Source organism: Rhinolophus sinicus, chromosome 14, assembly GCF_057876585.1.
Source record: "Rhinolophus sinicus isolate RSI-liver-muscle chromosome 14, RSI-T2T, whole genome shotgun sequence".
NCBI classification, from domain to species: Eukaryota; Metazoa; Chordata; class Mammalia; order Chiroptera; family Rhinolophidae; genus Rhinolophus; species Rhinolophus sinicus.
This window is the reverse complement of record NC_142514.1, coordinates 106206035-106219593: the sequence shown is the minus strand read 5'-3', so window position 1 is coordinate 106219593 and position 13559 is coordinate 106206035. Positions and strand designations below refer to the sequence as shown.

At 52.8% G+C, this 13559-nt stretch overlaps 1 protein-coding gene across 3 annotated transcripts in view; it reads right to left on the bottom strand.

Moving 5' to 3' along the window:
• Positions 1–2847: 2847 nt before the first annotated feature.
• TMPRSS5 (transmembrane serine protease 5) overlaps positions 2848–13559 on the bottom strand; it is a 35955-nt gene continuing 25243 nt past the window's right edge. Inside the window, exons 3-13 of one of the 3 annotated variants that reach the window (XM_088791448.1) lie at positions 13372–13470; positions 12780–12902; positions 11592–11727; positions 11133–11246; positions 9677–9720; positions 8769–8931; positions 7605–7783; positions 5946–6098; positions 5340–5482; positions 4961–5112; positions 2848–4003 (exon numbers count right to left, since the gene is read on the bottom strand). In XM_088791448.1, coding sequence (XP_088647574.1) covers positions 3970–4003; positions 4961–5112; positions 5340–5482; positions 5946–6098; positions 7605–7783; positions 8769–8931; positions 9677–9720; positions 11133–11246; positions 11592–11727; positions 12780–12902; positions 13372–13470 — 1340 coding nt within the window. In that variant the 3' untranslated portion in view covers positions 2848–3969. The remainder of the gene's footprint in view (positions 4004–4960; positions 5113–5339; positions 5483–5945; positions 6099–7604; positions 7784–8768; positions 8932–9676; positions 9721–11132; positions 11247–11591; positions 11728–12779; positions 12903–13371; positions 13471–13559) is intronic. The other 2 variants (XM_088791449.1, XM_088791450.1) reach the window with 2 other exon arrangements.

Sequence of the window (13559 nt, the reverse complement as noted above, 5' to 3'; positions counted from 1 at the left end):
CTTCCTTACTCTTTTATTCAGACCTTCACTGCTGCAGACAGTACTGAGGAAAAACAAACCCCACAAAATCCCTGTGGGCTCTAGCAGTCTGGCAGCCTCTTCCTTGCTCCTCTCTGCTCCCCTCCAGAAGGTAGAGGTCAGGAGAAGAAACCTGCCCAGCTCCGGGGCAGCAGCCCCCCTTCTCTTCCTCCTGAAGGGGCTCAGTGAGCACCTGTCACATAGTGAGTCCCATACCAGTCTCTGGGGACCAGAAATCAGTGAGACCTGGGGAAAACGGGAAATGAATATTCATGGAGCAGCACTACATCTGCCTCAGCCTCCTGCCTCCTCCAAACTGCAGGACACCTGCGCCTGTGAAGGCCAAAGCAGTATGTTCAAAACATTAGGAAAAATGAGGTATGCCTGCCCTGGCTTCCATCTGAGGCGCCACCGTGGGAAAGGTGAGGGGCAGCAAGGTCAGCTGCGGGCCCCGCAGGAAAACCGGCTCTCGCTCTAGGGGCCCCAAAGCCAAGGCAGCACTTCTGGAAAACAGTCCAGGCTTCAAGAATTCCCAGAAAGCCTCTCGTCCTCCAATTCTGGGTCACTAGGGAAGGCTGCCTTTCAGCCCAGTCAGACCGAAGGAGGACTGAGGAAGGCCAACAGGCACTGGATTTCGCAGAGTTCCTTTAATACAGAAGAGAGGCAACGGGCTGTGTGACCCACTGTCCCAGTTTGCCCAGGACTGCAGGGTTTCCAGGGACATGGCGTTTCTGTATTACCACGAGGACAGTTCTCAGCAAACGAGGAAGGTGGGGTCATCTGAGGGGCTGTGGGAAAGGATCCTCCTTCCCTGAGCCTGGCACATGTCCAGGGGTAGAGGACGGCTCACACCCAAGCTGCCTGTTAATGGTTGTGCTGTAGCCGAAACTCTCCTCACTACTGGGCCTCATGCGAGGGGGAAGGCTGGCAAGCAGAGGGTGTCCTGTGGCCAGCTTAGGAGCTGTCAAGGGAAAATAGGCAGAAGGAAAAATGTCCATGGTCTTCGCAGTAGGGAGGAAATTCCTTCACTGGTTTTAGGAGGCTGGGGCCTGTGAGGTCGCACACAGAGCCTGGGGTGTCAGGAAGGAGCTGGGGAGCAGCTGAGAACAGTGCCAGGTCAAGGGTTTGACTTGTCCTTAAACCCTTCACTAGGATACAGACACTGGATAGGAGGACGTGGGTTGGGGTGGGGGTGGGGGGAAGCATGGCTTTAGAATCTTTTGCCTGGTGCCTCCCCCTCCCAGGCACCCAGAAGGAAAGCTTGTGAGAGCTGTCCTGGTAGGGCCTGAGGCACCAGAGCAAGCTTGCTCCTTTGGATCTGTCGCAGGGAACAGGCGCCCCTCCATGAGTGTGCCAACTGGAAGCTGTGGGCAGATAGATGACTCCAGAGGCAATGGCCTGACAAGGCAGATCCCATGGAGACCACCTCACCCAGATCCCTAATTGGACAGGTGGGAGACCAAACTCCAGGGAAGCTGTCACTAGCTCAGGGCAGCACTTTCACGAGTGGTTAGAGCCCCAGATGGGACTCTCCACTCTCAGCGGCCTCAGCCTGAGGATGCTCGCAAGGGAGGAAGCTCAGAAGCTCAGCCCAGCCCTGTGAAAGCCCCTGCCCTTCTGGAGCCCACCTGCTGTTCTGCGGAGGCACAGCCTCCATTCTGTGTGAGTCCCAGCTTGGTCCACTCCAGCACCAACTCTAGGTGGAAACCTTCCAGCAGATTACCCTGGACTGCTCTGCCCTGGAGTCTCTGAGTCCTGGAATCTGCAGAGGGCCTGCCTACTACGCCTGTCCATCTCCTGGCCTTGGAATGTGTAAGAAAGTCCAGCCTCACCGCCAGGAGCAGCCAGCTATTCCCTAGGAACCTTCCTAGAGGCGGGCAGTTAAGGTGCAGTTTACAGAGCTATTAACATTTAAGTCAGACCGTGAATCTCATGGAGAACTGAAAATCCGTAAGAACATTACCTAAGTGTCTCTGGTGGGAGCCACCTAACTTTCCAGGTTGCGGTTACCTTGCCTATAAAAAGCATTACTGTAGGCAGGTGGTAAAGTACCTTCCAATCCTATACTTCTGTGCAAAATTGGATCATCTCACTCATCCGTGTGCAAACACAGTGCTGTGGATTTGGAATAAAAAGCCCTACAGTTCACATCCTGGCTCCAGCACTAGTACCTGGCTGGTCTTGGAAAGTCCCTCCATCTTTCTGAACTCATTTTCTTACCTGTAAAATGGTCACAATAATAATATCTTCACTACATAGATGTTATGAGAATTAAATGAGACACCACATGTGAGAAGAGTTGATAAACTCTAAAGTGGTACTCAAATGTTACTGAGCATAATGACTGTGACAAAGAAAAACCTCCTTTTAAATAAGCAAATGCTTATGGTTGACATCAGAAACACAAAAAAGGTCAGATGATGGGTTTGCTGGTAACTCCTCCCTGCCCAGGGGGATCAGCTTCCCTGAAACTGCCTGTTGACGTGGCACCTCCCAGAATGGAGTGGTCAGTGCTGCTCTCAGGGTGGAGGCTGGAGGGCTGGCCTCTGCCAACCCAGGGTGAGGCTGTTTGCCACCTGCCAGGGCCTCTCCCATGCTGCCTGTGCAGTTTGACAGCAGACCCCCAGCAACCTCTTCCCCTGGTAACAAAGCGACAGTAAATTGAGGCCCTTATTTTTTAGTGCACTTTATGCAAAGGGACCAGACCCTCTAGGAATGAATATTTATTTGTACTGCCCCTTAAAATTATGCTGAAAAACTCACAAAAAAGTAATAGCTAAATGCTAATTGCATTTCCTTGGGTAAGCAACACACAAAAAATCATTGCAGTTTTTAGAAACAAGATGCCAATTGCATTTTAATTGCTAAAAAGAAAAGTGCTAACCTGGTGAAACCGCAAAAAGAAATCTCCCCAAGTCAGAAGGCCGAGTTTTGAAACAAGAGCTAAGAGCTAAGAAAGAGAGATGGGTGCTGTGCGGAGGAAGCCAGACTGTCCCTAAGAGAGCATTGACTTAAGTGTTTCTCAGACTTGTAGCATCTCAGTACCTCGATGGGTGGGGGTTTTGTTGCAGATCATGACATGGAAATTTAACAAATGTAAAGAATTTGATAATCAGTACATGCCAAAAGTCTAGAGCGATGAGGAGGAGTCAGTGCCAGAGCTTTAAGAAACATGTATGGGAGGAAAATTGTAATTCTACCCTTATGTGAGAGAGAGAGTGAGTGAGTGTGAGTATGTGTGTGTGTGTGAGAGAGAGAGAGAGAGAGAGAGAGAGAGAGAGAGAGAGAGAGAGAGAGAGAGAGAGAGAGAACGGGACCAAGACTTTAATAACAGAACTCCTTGGACCAGTTCCCAGAATTGTCATTTAAAACCATACTCTATTCCAATACCAACCAGAAAGTTCTTACAGTACTCCCCACTCCCACCCCTCTCCCAGCAGAGCCAGCCAGAGCTAGGTCAGAACAGGAAGTAGGTGAGACCAACTACAGGAGAGTGGAGAGGATCCTGAGTCCATGGGCTTAACCTGGGCTGGCCCAGCATTGACCTCATCTTCCCAGGAGCCTCCAGAGCTAAGGACTCCTCTAGGGAGGCACTGCCCCTGCACCTCCCCCCACCACCACCACCTGCCTGAGAGCACAGGGAGAAGGCAGGTCCAGGGTATCCCTGAGCATCCTCCCAAAAGATGGGCACAGGGGCTGGGGAGGCGAGAGAGCAGAAGGACAGTCTCCCAGCTGCTTCCAGCAGCCTCTTCTTCTCCACCTCCTCCCCCACATCCATCAGCTTCCCCATGGTTCTAACCCTGCCCTAGCCCAGCTCTTGTCATTGAGGCTCTCTGATGAGACAGAAGGACTAGAAATCAGGATCTGAGGGGAGAGGCCCTATGGCCCGGAGGCTGGCCCGTGGGTGGTGACTGTCTCTCGTGCAGTGATAGGAAATCCGTGCCTTCTGTATCAGGGTCTGCTGCTTCTCCTCCATTTAGTGGACCTGCCAGAGACCGCAGGAAACATGAGGTTGCTATGCAGTGAGATGGAGGAAACAACAGGACTAGGGGAGGAATTCCTGAGCGGGAAGAGGAAGAAGCTGGAGCCACAGTATGGCTCCACCGTGCACCAGCCGAGTCAATTTCATTTTAGGAAATCACGTAACCATTTAGACCTTTCATTTACACATCTCTCAAATGGGGCTAAAAATATCTGCTTCTCTAGGTTTTTTTGTAAGGTTTGAATGAGAAGATGGATGCAAAAGTCCCCTATAAACCCTAAAGTTTATTATCTACACCCACCCCATGCCCAACCTTGCAGAAAGATGCTTTTCCTTCTCAAGATCAGCATTTGTAAAGTGCTTGATACAAATAACATGTTTTTATACACATTATCTCACTTGGCCGTCCCACTGAACAGATGGGGTCACACAAGAATTCATTAGTTGCCCAGTGTCACACAAGAATTCATGAGTTGCCAAACCCAAATTGCTAAATGCTGAGCTCTCTCCATAATGCCCGGAATGTGCGCATTAGTAACTGCCTTAGAAACCAGGGGGAGTGCTGGGCATAAGGAAATCCATAAATAACACAGGGTCACTCAGTCTAAGCCTAGCACTGTGCAGGCCTTACCTCACTGAATCATCTCAATTGCATGTAAGGGAGCCATGACAGCTACTAGCAGGTAACGGAGTTTACCAAGTTAGGAACTTGCCAAAGGAACTTGCCACAGTAAATGGCAGATCTGGGCTACAATACAAACTCAGGTCTGCTCTTCCCCAGTCAATGCTTAAATGGATAGAAATCAACGGATATGCATCACTTCTGCTTCCTCCCACCCTGGGGAACATACCCTAGCCCCTCCCCTGCCCCCAGCAAGGCCCAGGCCTAAGGGGTAAGGGTCAGTTTCTGAAGGACAGGTGCTTTACAAACCTCCTTACCCCACCCCAGCCCCCACTCACCCTGCTGTGTCGTGGATCCAGTCCAGGAACTCAGCAACCTTGGCAAAGACGCCGGGGTGATTGGGCTCTGCGCAGCCTCGGCCCCAGCTGACCACCCCCACAAGGTGCCACGTGCCCCCATCTGGGCACACCAGGGGGCCTCCACTATCCCCCTGAGGGATCCAGGCACAGAGATCAGAGAAACAGGCAGTTAGTCCTTCCAGGTAGAGGGGCACCAGACCTTCCTGGAATGCTGACCCCGCCTTCCAGGCTCCTCCTGGTTCCAGCACAGCACGGTACCCATCTTGCCTCCCCCCCCTAGCGAGGCTGCTCAGAACAGGGGCCAAGCCACAGCAGGACCCTTGCCCCAGCCTCCACCACAGCCCCCTCGCTGCCACACCTGGCAGGCATCGGCCCTCCCGTCCAGGTAGCCAGCACACAGCATGCGGGGGGTGAGGGCTCCGCTGTATATGCAAGAGCTGTTGCAGAGCTGGGTGCTCAGCAGTGGTACCACCGTGTCCTGTAGCGTGTCCGAGCCATGGGCTGCGAGAGGCAGACATGGAGATGGAAGGACATAAAGCAAGGCTCAGGAAGGCAGAGCAGCAATGGGGGAGGGAGTTAGAGGCTCCAGGGACAGAGACTCAAAAAGGGGAGCCTAGGGCGGGAGCTGGGCAAGGGGGCAAGGGTCTGTCAGACTTGGGGGCTGGGAGTGAAGTGGAGGAGTAGAACTCACGCATACACCCTGAATACTGAGAGCTTGACATTCCTGGGACAAGGGGAACAAAAGTAAATGGCCTGGGTTTAGGGAAAACTCGGGGGCTATTCTCTCAGAAAGACCCAGACAGGGGAGACTGGGGCCCCTAGGCATGTCCAAGGATGATGCCAGAGGAAAAGGGGGCTGGCACTGCCATCTGGCCAGGAGAGGTGGAGATACCTCACCTTGGGAAGGATATCTCCCCACATCCCCACACCCCTTTTGCACCCAGAGCCCTGGGAGGTGACTCACTGTGGCTGGGGTCGGTGTGGCCCCAGCCAGACACCCAGCACTGCGAACCCCTTGGAAAATCCTGCTCCTCGGCCGGCAAGCACACAGCGCCCACGGTGTCTGGGGAGAGGCATGGTCCTGGGCCCCACTCAGGCTCGGCGTCTGTCCCCCAGCCTGAGTGAAGACCAGGGCTGGCAGATCCCCTTGGCCCCTTTCTCTAACAGTCCTTGTTCTTGGTCTCCACCCGCCAGTCTTCCTGTACGGCTGTGCAGGTTGTGCACTGTACCACTCTGGGGGTCTCCACTCACACAGAGAACAATGTGGAAACTGCAATGTGCGTGGCAGCCTCTAAGGTGGGCAGAGTACATGCTGCACAACCCCCACCTGGAGACTGAGGAAGAATGGAAATTCCTTCTAGGCCTTTGTACTCAACTCCTCCTAATGAGGACTCATTTTGGATTTCCCCCAGGGTGTTTGGTCCCTCTTGGGGTATTGTTTCCAAAAGTGTGTTACAGTCCCACAGGTGGAGCCCACACATGTTCTTAGGTAATACACAGACACGCCATTCGCTTGGGGAGAGAGTAGTTCCTTTTCCATTCTCTTTCAGTCCCTCCAGCTGGTGCCCCTCTGTACCTCCCTTAATGCCCGTCAGCCTCCCTTTAACACGGCGAGAGCAGGCCCGGGCGCAGCAGTTCTGCAGAGGAAGCACCTGGCTACAGCAGGACACTGTTTTGTTTTCACTCTGTGTACGTCTGTGGTTATCTATTTACTATATATAAGTAATATGGGTTCTCCAGTTAGGCAGTAACTTAAAATTCCCCTTTTAAATATATTTAAGTCAATTTAGAAATATTAACGATTCAGAGAGTACCCACATATGATAAAAACTTGTGAACAGCAGAGCAACAACTGTTGTTCAGGAAATCCAAGGCTACAGGTTGCAACAGGAGGGAGGAGTGCTGCGTGTGAGTGTGGATGTGTGGACACGCGTGTGTATGGTGTGAGTGTGTGTGCATGAGAGCGAGTGCACTGCTTACTGGTGTGAGCATTGCACGTGCGTGTGTCAGTTGCTGTGAGTGTGTGCATTTATAGGGGAGCGTGCATGTGTCCGTGCGTGCTGAGGAGTCACTCTTCCAGGACAGATGCGATGGAGGAGAAGCCCTGCCCTGGAATCAGCACACCAGGCTCAGGAACTCTTTGCCACATGAACTTAAAAGGAAAGAGTCACTTCCCTCACTGAATTCGCTGTCCTTATCTGTATATACCTGCCTCATCTACCCGTCAGGATTCAGTCAAAGAATATTTGGAAAAATAAAAGAAATCCTATTAACGATAATAAGCCACGAGGTAGCTGGGACGCAAGACCAGCCTGGGGACCAGTAGGAAGGGGCTGTTGGTAGAGGGAGTAACTGCGAAGCTCAGCTTGGGACCTCGAGGCAAACCCTGCCTGCAGCCCAGCTGTGAACAGGGCCAGATCATTGTCCCCAAAAGAGCCAGCAGAAGAGCTGGTGCAACTTCCGGTCTGGCTGATGCCAACGTTTGCAGCCACCAAATGGACTGACTGCTTTACGGTCTACAGCCCTCGGAGGAAACCTCAGACACAGCTCTCCTCTCGGCCCTCCCATTGCCTGCTCCTCTTGCACCACAGGCCCACCTTCCGGCTCAGGGCCAGTGCCTCACCTGAGAAGTTGAGTGGTGTCCGGAGCCGCAGGAGGGCGACATCGTAGTCATGATTCTGGGCGCTGTAGAGAGGGTGGGGGATGATCCTCTCCACCACAGCCCCCTGGTGTGGCCTGACCATACTGTGGCTGACCAGCCCCACATGGACCCGCCAGCTGGACAGAGGGGACAGCCTGAAACTGCACACAGGAGCCGTGCTGAGTCCGAGGGAGGAGGGGCAGAAGAGGTTGACGTTAAGTGAGGTGGTGGGTGGAGGAAGCTGGCCAGAGAGGCTGTTAGCGGGGCCCCCATCACAGGCGGTAAGCTCCCAGAACCCATGCCTGTTAGTATCCCCCCACAACTGGCAAGACACTGGGCATGCCGTAGGTGCTTAATAAATGCTCAAGTAGAGATGGATAGAGAAGTGAGACACTATGGGTCACCTGCAACCATCCCCTTTCCCTCCTGCAGAGCCTCCCTCCAAGTTTTACAACGAACATCGAAGGCTCTTGTGTGATACCATAACTCTAAGTCGAGTCAAAAAATCTTCCGTCAGTCCTGTCTCTCTACATACTAATCGTGGGGACTCATTTCACCTCTCCCAGCCTCAGTTTCCTCACTGTAACATGAGGATTGCACTATCTGCCCTGCTTACCACTGACAGAAGAGGGCCAGAGAGCTAGCTCATTTGCTCATCCTTCATCTTTCGTTGCTCCAACCAGTATTTATTAAACACCTGCTGTATTCCAGGACTGTTCTAGGTCATGGGGACAAAGCAGTGGAAAAATGACAAAGGGATTCAGTGGTAAACAAAACTGAGTCCCTGCTCCCATCGAGCTTCCAGTCTAAAGGGGAAGAAAGACGTTAAACAATTACATGAAAGTGATTTAATTACAGTGGTGATAAGCATTAAGAAGCACAGAGTGCCGTGAGTGTGAAAGCATTTTAAAAACCTAAAAGCTGAGCAATATAAAGATCCAGTATTTGTACAATTATTGCTATTCATGTGGAGCTGTTCTTAGCACTGAACAGGGAGAATCTTATTATACAAACAGCACCGTGCCCACTCGGAGCACACATGGGGAGGCAAACAGTTGGACATGGACATTTCACACAGGAGGTGCCGACAGCCAAACAGAACATGTGACTGAGGCACTGCCCGACCCCGCGGCCCCCGAGCCTTGCCTGTGCATGCAGTGCGCGGCGGTCACCACCCAGTGTGGCGCCAGCACAGAGCCCCCGCATGTGTGCCAGGAGCCCAGGGCCACGCTGGCCTGCCAGGGCCAGCGCCCAGGAGCCACAGCCTGCCCGCCGACTATCGGAGAAGCCAGCGGCCTTGCCCCGCACTCTGCAAACAGAGAAGCACTGGTGAGACGGAATGAAAGAGAGGCAGGTATCAGTACAGTCCTCTCTCGGCAAGTGTGGCCCAGTGTGGGTTGCTTTCATTAATTATTCCCGGTCCTAAGGATGGAACACTGGAAAGTAGAAATGTCGGTTACACATCTGCTGGCCCCATGAGGTCATGAGCTCAATGACAGCAGGGACTATGGTCGTGTTATCTATGGAGCCCCAATACCTAACCAAATGTCTGTCCCATAGGAGGGGTCCAAATGTTGGTGTGTGGATGGACATATGGAAGGACCAATTAAGAGATGGATAGATGCATGGGAAGACAGATGAAAGGAACAGCACAGAATACCATTTGACCTATAGCTCACTACCCCCTTTAATCTTCTGAAATTGCTAACTGGTTAATAACCAGTAATAAATAATTCCCCCTTGGGGGCACTCCAGAAGAAAGGGGCAGTTAGTGTCTGAGGGCAAGGCAGGTAGTGTCAGGTAGTGAAGCAAAGAGATCATCTGCCCCAGTGGTTGGTGGGGAACATGACAGAGACTTACACAGGGCTCTGTTTGGACCGAACTAAGTCTGCAAGAAGGGGCCCAGCGAGCAGACGGGCAGGTGGGCGAGGAACCCCACCCCAGGCCCAGCTGAGCCTCTCTACGGGGCTCTTCTATACATTGGGCAGTAGGTGGGGGTGGGGAGAGACTCCTTCCTCACACAGCTGCTTTCCTGGATTCAAGACATGACTCACCAGAGCATTTGAGGGAAACGATTTGTCCAGAACTGCAGTCGACCCTGCAAAACAGAGGTGCCAGCAAGAAGCTGGGCAGGGACCCACTCAAGAATGAGAACCCACCCGAGGGCATGGAGGAAGGATGGGGTCAGAGGGAGCCCTCATGCAGTCATAGCCATCTGCTTCCCACTCCCACCACGCCCCTGGTCCCTCCACATAACAGGTCTCCAGGATGACAGTGTGCTGCCCAACCTCCTAGAAACACCAGCCAGACGTCATGGCCCTCGAGGGTCAGTTTGGTAGGGGCCAAAGTTATAAATCAAGTATTCATAAATGGGAAAACCCCGCTGCTGCCACTAAGGGTCCCTGAGGAGACATGTGTTCCGTGGACCCTTATGATGAGTGAGTAAGTGAGAGGTGAGTGAGCAGGACTTTTGCCCGTGCCCCTACCTGCGCCTACTCTAATCTCTCCCCCACGCCCTTTGCAGCCCTGCATCCCCACGCCCTTGCTCTCCTCTTTCCCCTCCTCCTCCTTAGCATAAACCTCGTTGCTTTTGGACCAAAGCCCCTTCTTTTTCTTCGCTCGTCGCTCACCACCAATAGCCAGATGCCTGGGTCTTTAGTTGCTTCTAGTTTCCCAAACCCACAGCCCTCAGCTCTGCTGGCAGAGTCAGTCCCACCCCTACTATCCTTTGCCTATTTAGGCCTCTAAGATAGGGAAGCCTTTCAAGCCTCCCCTGTTTGTAGCCATGTCCCTATGGTGGACCCTCAGAGGACAGGAGCTGGACAGGAAGGGCCTGAGGGAACGGACCCGATGGGAAAAGTGGTACAAGGAGAAGAAGCTTTGGGTTGGCGGTGGGAAGCCCGGCCAGCCCGCCCGGGAAGCTGCTGGGCAGCTAGAGGAAGCCCAGGCAGAGGCACAGGCCCTCTCAGCTCTGCCCACCCCCAGATTGAGCAGGGGCCTACTCCATCCCAGAGCCCTCTTCTCTGGGGGGTCTCCAGGTTCCACGCAGTCCTTAGCCAGGAAAAGCCAACCGCCTCATTTCCAGAGACACCAGAATTATCCAAATAAAATGTGGCAGGGGTGAGAGAGCACTTGGTTTGTAGACAAGAGCCTGGTTTCAAGACTCAACTTGGCTGCTTATTAGTTCTGTGACCTTGGACAAGGCCCTTTGCCTCATCAAGTCTCAGTTGAGCCACCTGGCAAGTGGGAATCAGAGTACCATGTTAAATGCTGTGACAATAAGAACCCACCCAGCAGTTCTCGCAAGGGGCAAGTAACATGACGCATGTAAAACTGGATAGGCAGACTCGTGGCACTCAGTTTGACATTTCTGATTGGGAAATGATCCTCTGTGTCCTCCTATTTTATGCCACCGGTATCCTCGCCACCAGGCGCCTATGGCAGGGAGGTTTTTGCTGGAATGCTCACTGGAAAGAAAGGGATCCCACTCAACCTCCTGAGAAGCCCTACCTGGGCTGCCACGCCTCCTCCAGGAGCCCTCCCAGTCCGGGAGAGTGCTGAGCAAACTGCCGGGATTTGTTGAGCTTGATGTCAGCCAGGTTCACTCCCTTGTGGTGAGTGAGTCTTGGCAGAAGAAGAGAATTAAACAGGAGGAAATCAGCTTTAAACTGCAGCGTGAGAGGTGGTGGTTAATAACTGGAACGTGCATGAAATACTTCACCAAGATAATGACTGAGTAAGCCTGTGACAACCACCTCTTCTGGGACTTACATTTGTTAAAAAGCAGAGATGCCCAAGGGAGAGACATCGGCTGGGGCACCATTGTGCCCAGAGGCCAGGAGATAACCAAAATGACCTCTTGCCATTCCCCAAGCACTTTGAGCGTGACAGGCAGACAGAGATCTCCAACTTCCCTTCCCCTGCCACCAGGCTTCCACCCTCCCCAGGCTCCAGGTCTGGCCCCATTACCTGAGATGCCCAAGGCTCCGGCAGATCCGTACCCCCAGCACAGAGCTCCAGCCTTCACGGCAAACCAGGAGCCAGTCTGGCCGGGCCCCCACCTGCACTTCCAGCAAGAAGTCCTCAGTGTTTATTCTGAAAGATACTGAGACCATGGCATGGAAGCCACATCCCACCTGAGCTGGACCTGGCCACTGCAGGACCTGATGATAGTGTGTGGGTAACCCAGCGTCAGGCTCCCTGTTTCTCAGGGCTTCAGGCCAGTTCTGAGGACAAAATAACCCTGTCTGTGCAGCATTTCAGCCTTGAGTTTTAACCAAATGCTTTTAAATGTGATCCATCACTCACTGTCATAGCAGCCCTGTGGGGTGAGTATTACCATCCTCCCCATTCTGCAGAAGAAAAATGAAGGCATGGAGGTTAAATGACCTGCCTAAGATCACAGAAGGTCCAAATGACGGATCCAGGACTAAGTCCATCTCCTCTGATTTCAAAACTTGTGACAAATACTACTGATTCCCTGTTATTGAGTGCCTGTTTTTTTCCAGGCTCTGTGCTAAGCTCTTTTATACATTAGATCATATTATCCTTACAACTTCATGAGGTAAATATTTTTATCTTCATTTCATAAGGAAGAAACTGGAAGCTCAAAGAAGTAATATGCGCCAAGTCACACAGCTAGCACAAGGCAGGCTCCAAGCTAATTCTAACTTCTTTAACCGATTCTAACCCCAGCCGTGGTAACATCACACCTTCTGATCGTCCACTCCTACCTGGAGAGGAGAGGACAATGTTGGGGAAAGGGAGTGACAATGTACCGTGATGATCCTAACCCTTTAGGTGGACACTGGACGAAGAATGCCGGTCACACACTGTCTTCCCACACACCTGGCTTCTCTTCCTTCTCCACTGCTAGCTCACTGTGTCCCAAGTGGCAAGTTTCTATCCCTCCTGACAGCCTGGGCTCCTGCTAGAGATCCAGACTGTCCCCAAGGAGCGTTAAAAGCCCCAAATCAGAGATCAGCTCTGCGAGGCTGGACCTTGTCACCACCCTCACACCAGAGGACAGGACCCAGAAGGGAGGCAGCAGAATCATAGCCCTTCATTTTGGTCTTCCCGCTCCCAGCCAGAATTGGGGTCCAGTGAAGGGGCCCAAGGCTGGGGTGGGAGCCTTGTAGCCTTGGGGGTGTGGCCCACCTGTTCTGGGAAGTGAGGAGAGCAGGGCTTCCTCGCCGTTGGCCTCTGGGCAGCTCAAATTCATGTCTTCATCCTGCAAGCTCCCGGGACTGGGCTGCGAGGCCGCTGGCCACAGGTACAGCACTTCAGAGAACAAGGACAAGGAGAGGTTCACAGGAGGGAAACAAAGCGCAGAACAAGACACCTGCTGCAGAAGGAGGCCAAAGCAGCCTTGTCATCAGTCACCCTGCCTTAAGCAGCCCCACCCCCGTCTCACTGAGGAGAAGCACAGTGCTGTCTCTGTGTTTCTGTCTCTATGTCTGTCTCTGTCTCTGACTGGGAAAGATTTCTAGAAAAAGGACGACCAGGGCCCCCTTGATCTACCCATTCCAGTACCTTGCACTTCTCACTGTAGAACTAGAATGTCCTTATGTAGAGTGTAAAGCCCTCCAGCTGCAGTTTCATTCTATCTCCCCTTGTCCACTCAGTGTAGATGAGAAAGACACTTGTCCATCTGTTTTTAACAAGGGCTCACACCCACTTCTCTCTTCCAGCAGCCCCCATATCTTGTTCTTTGTCCTTCCCCAGACCACTGAAGGCTCCCAGCACTGACCTAGAAGCCACGAGCCAACACTTGCCCCAGCCAGCAGCCCCAGAGCTCCCAGCACCACACAGCCACACCGCCTGGAACACCAACGCCCTGCTGGAGAGACTGTAGGGGACAGTAGAGCAGTGTCTGGGTGTGCTTCTCATGTCTGCCACTCCACCCTGAGGCACCTCCATAGGACCAGGCAGCCACTG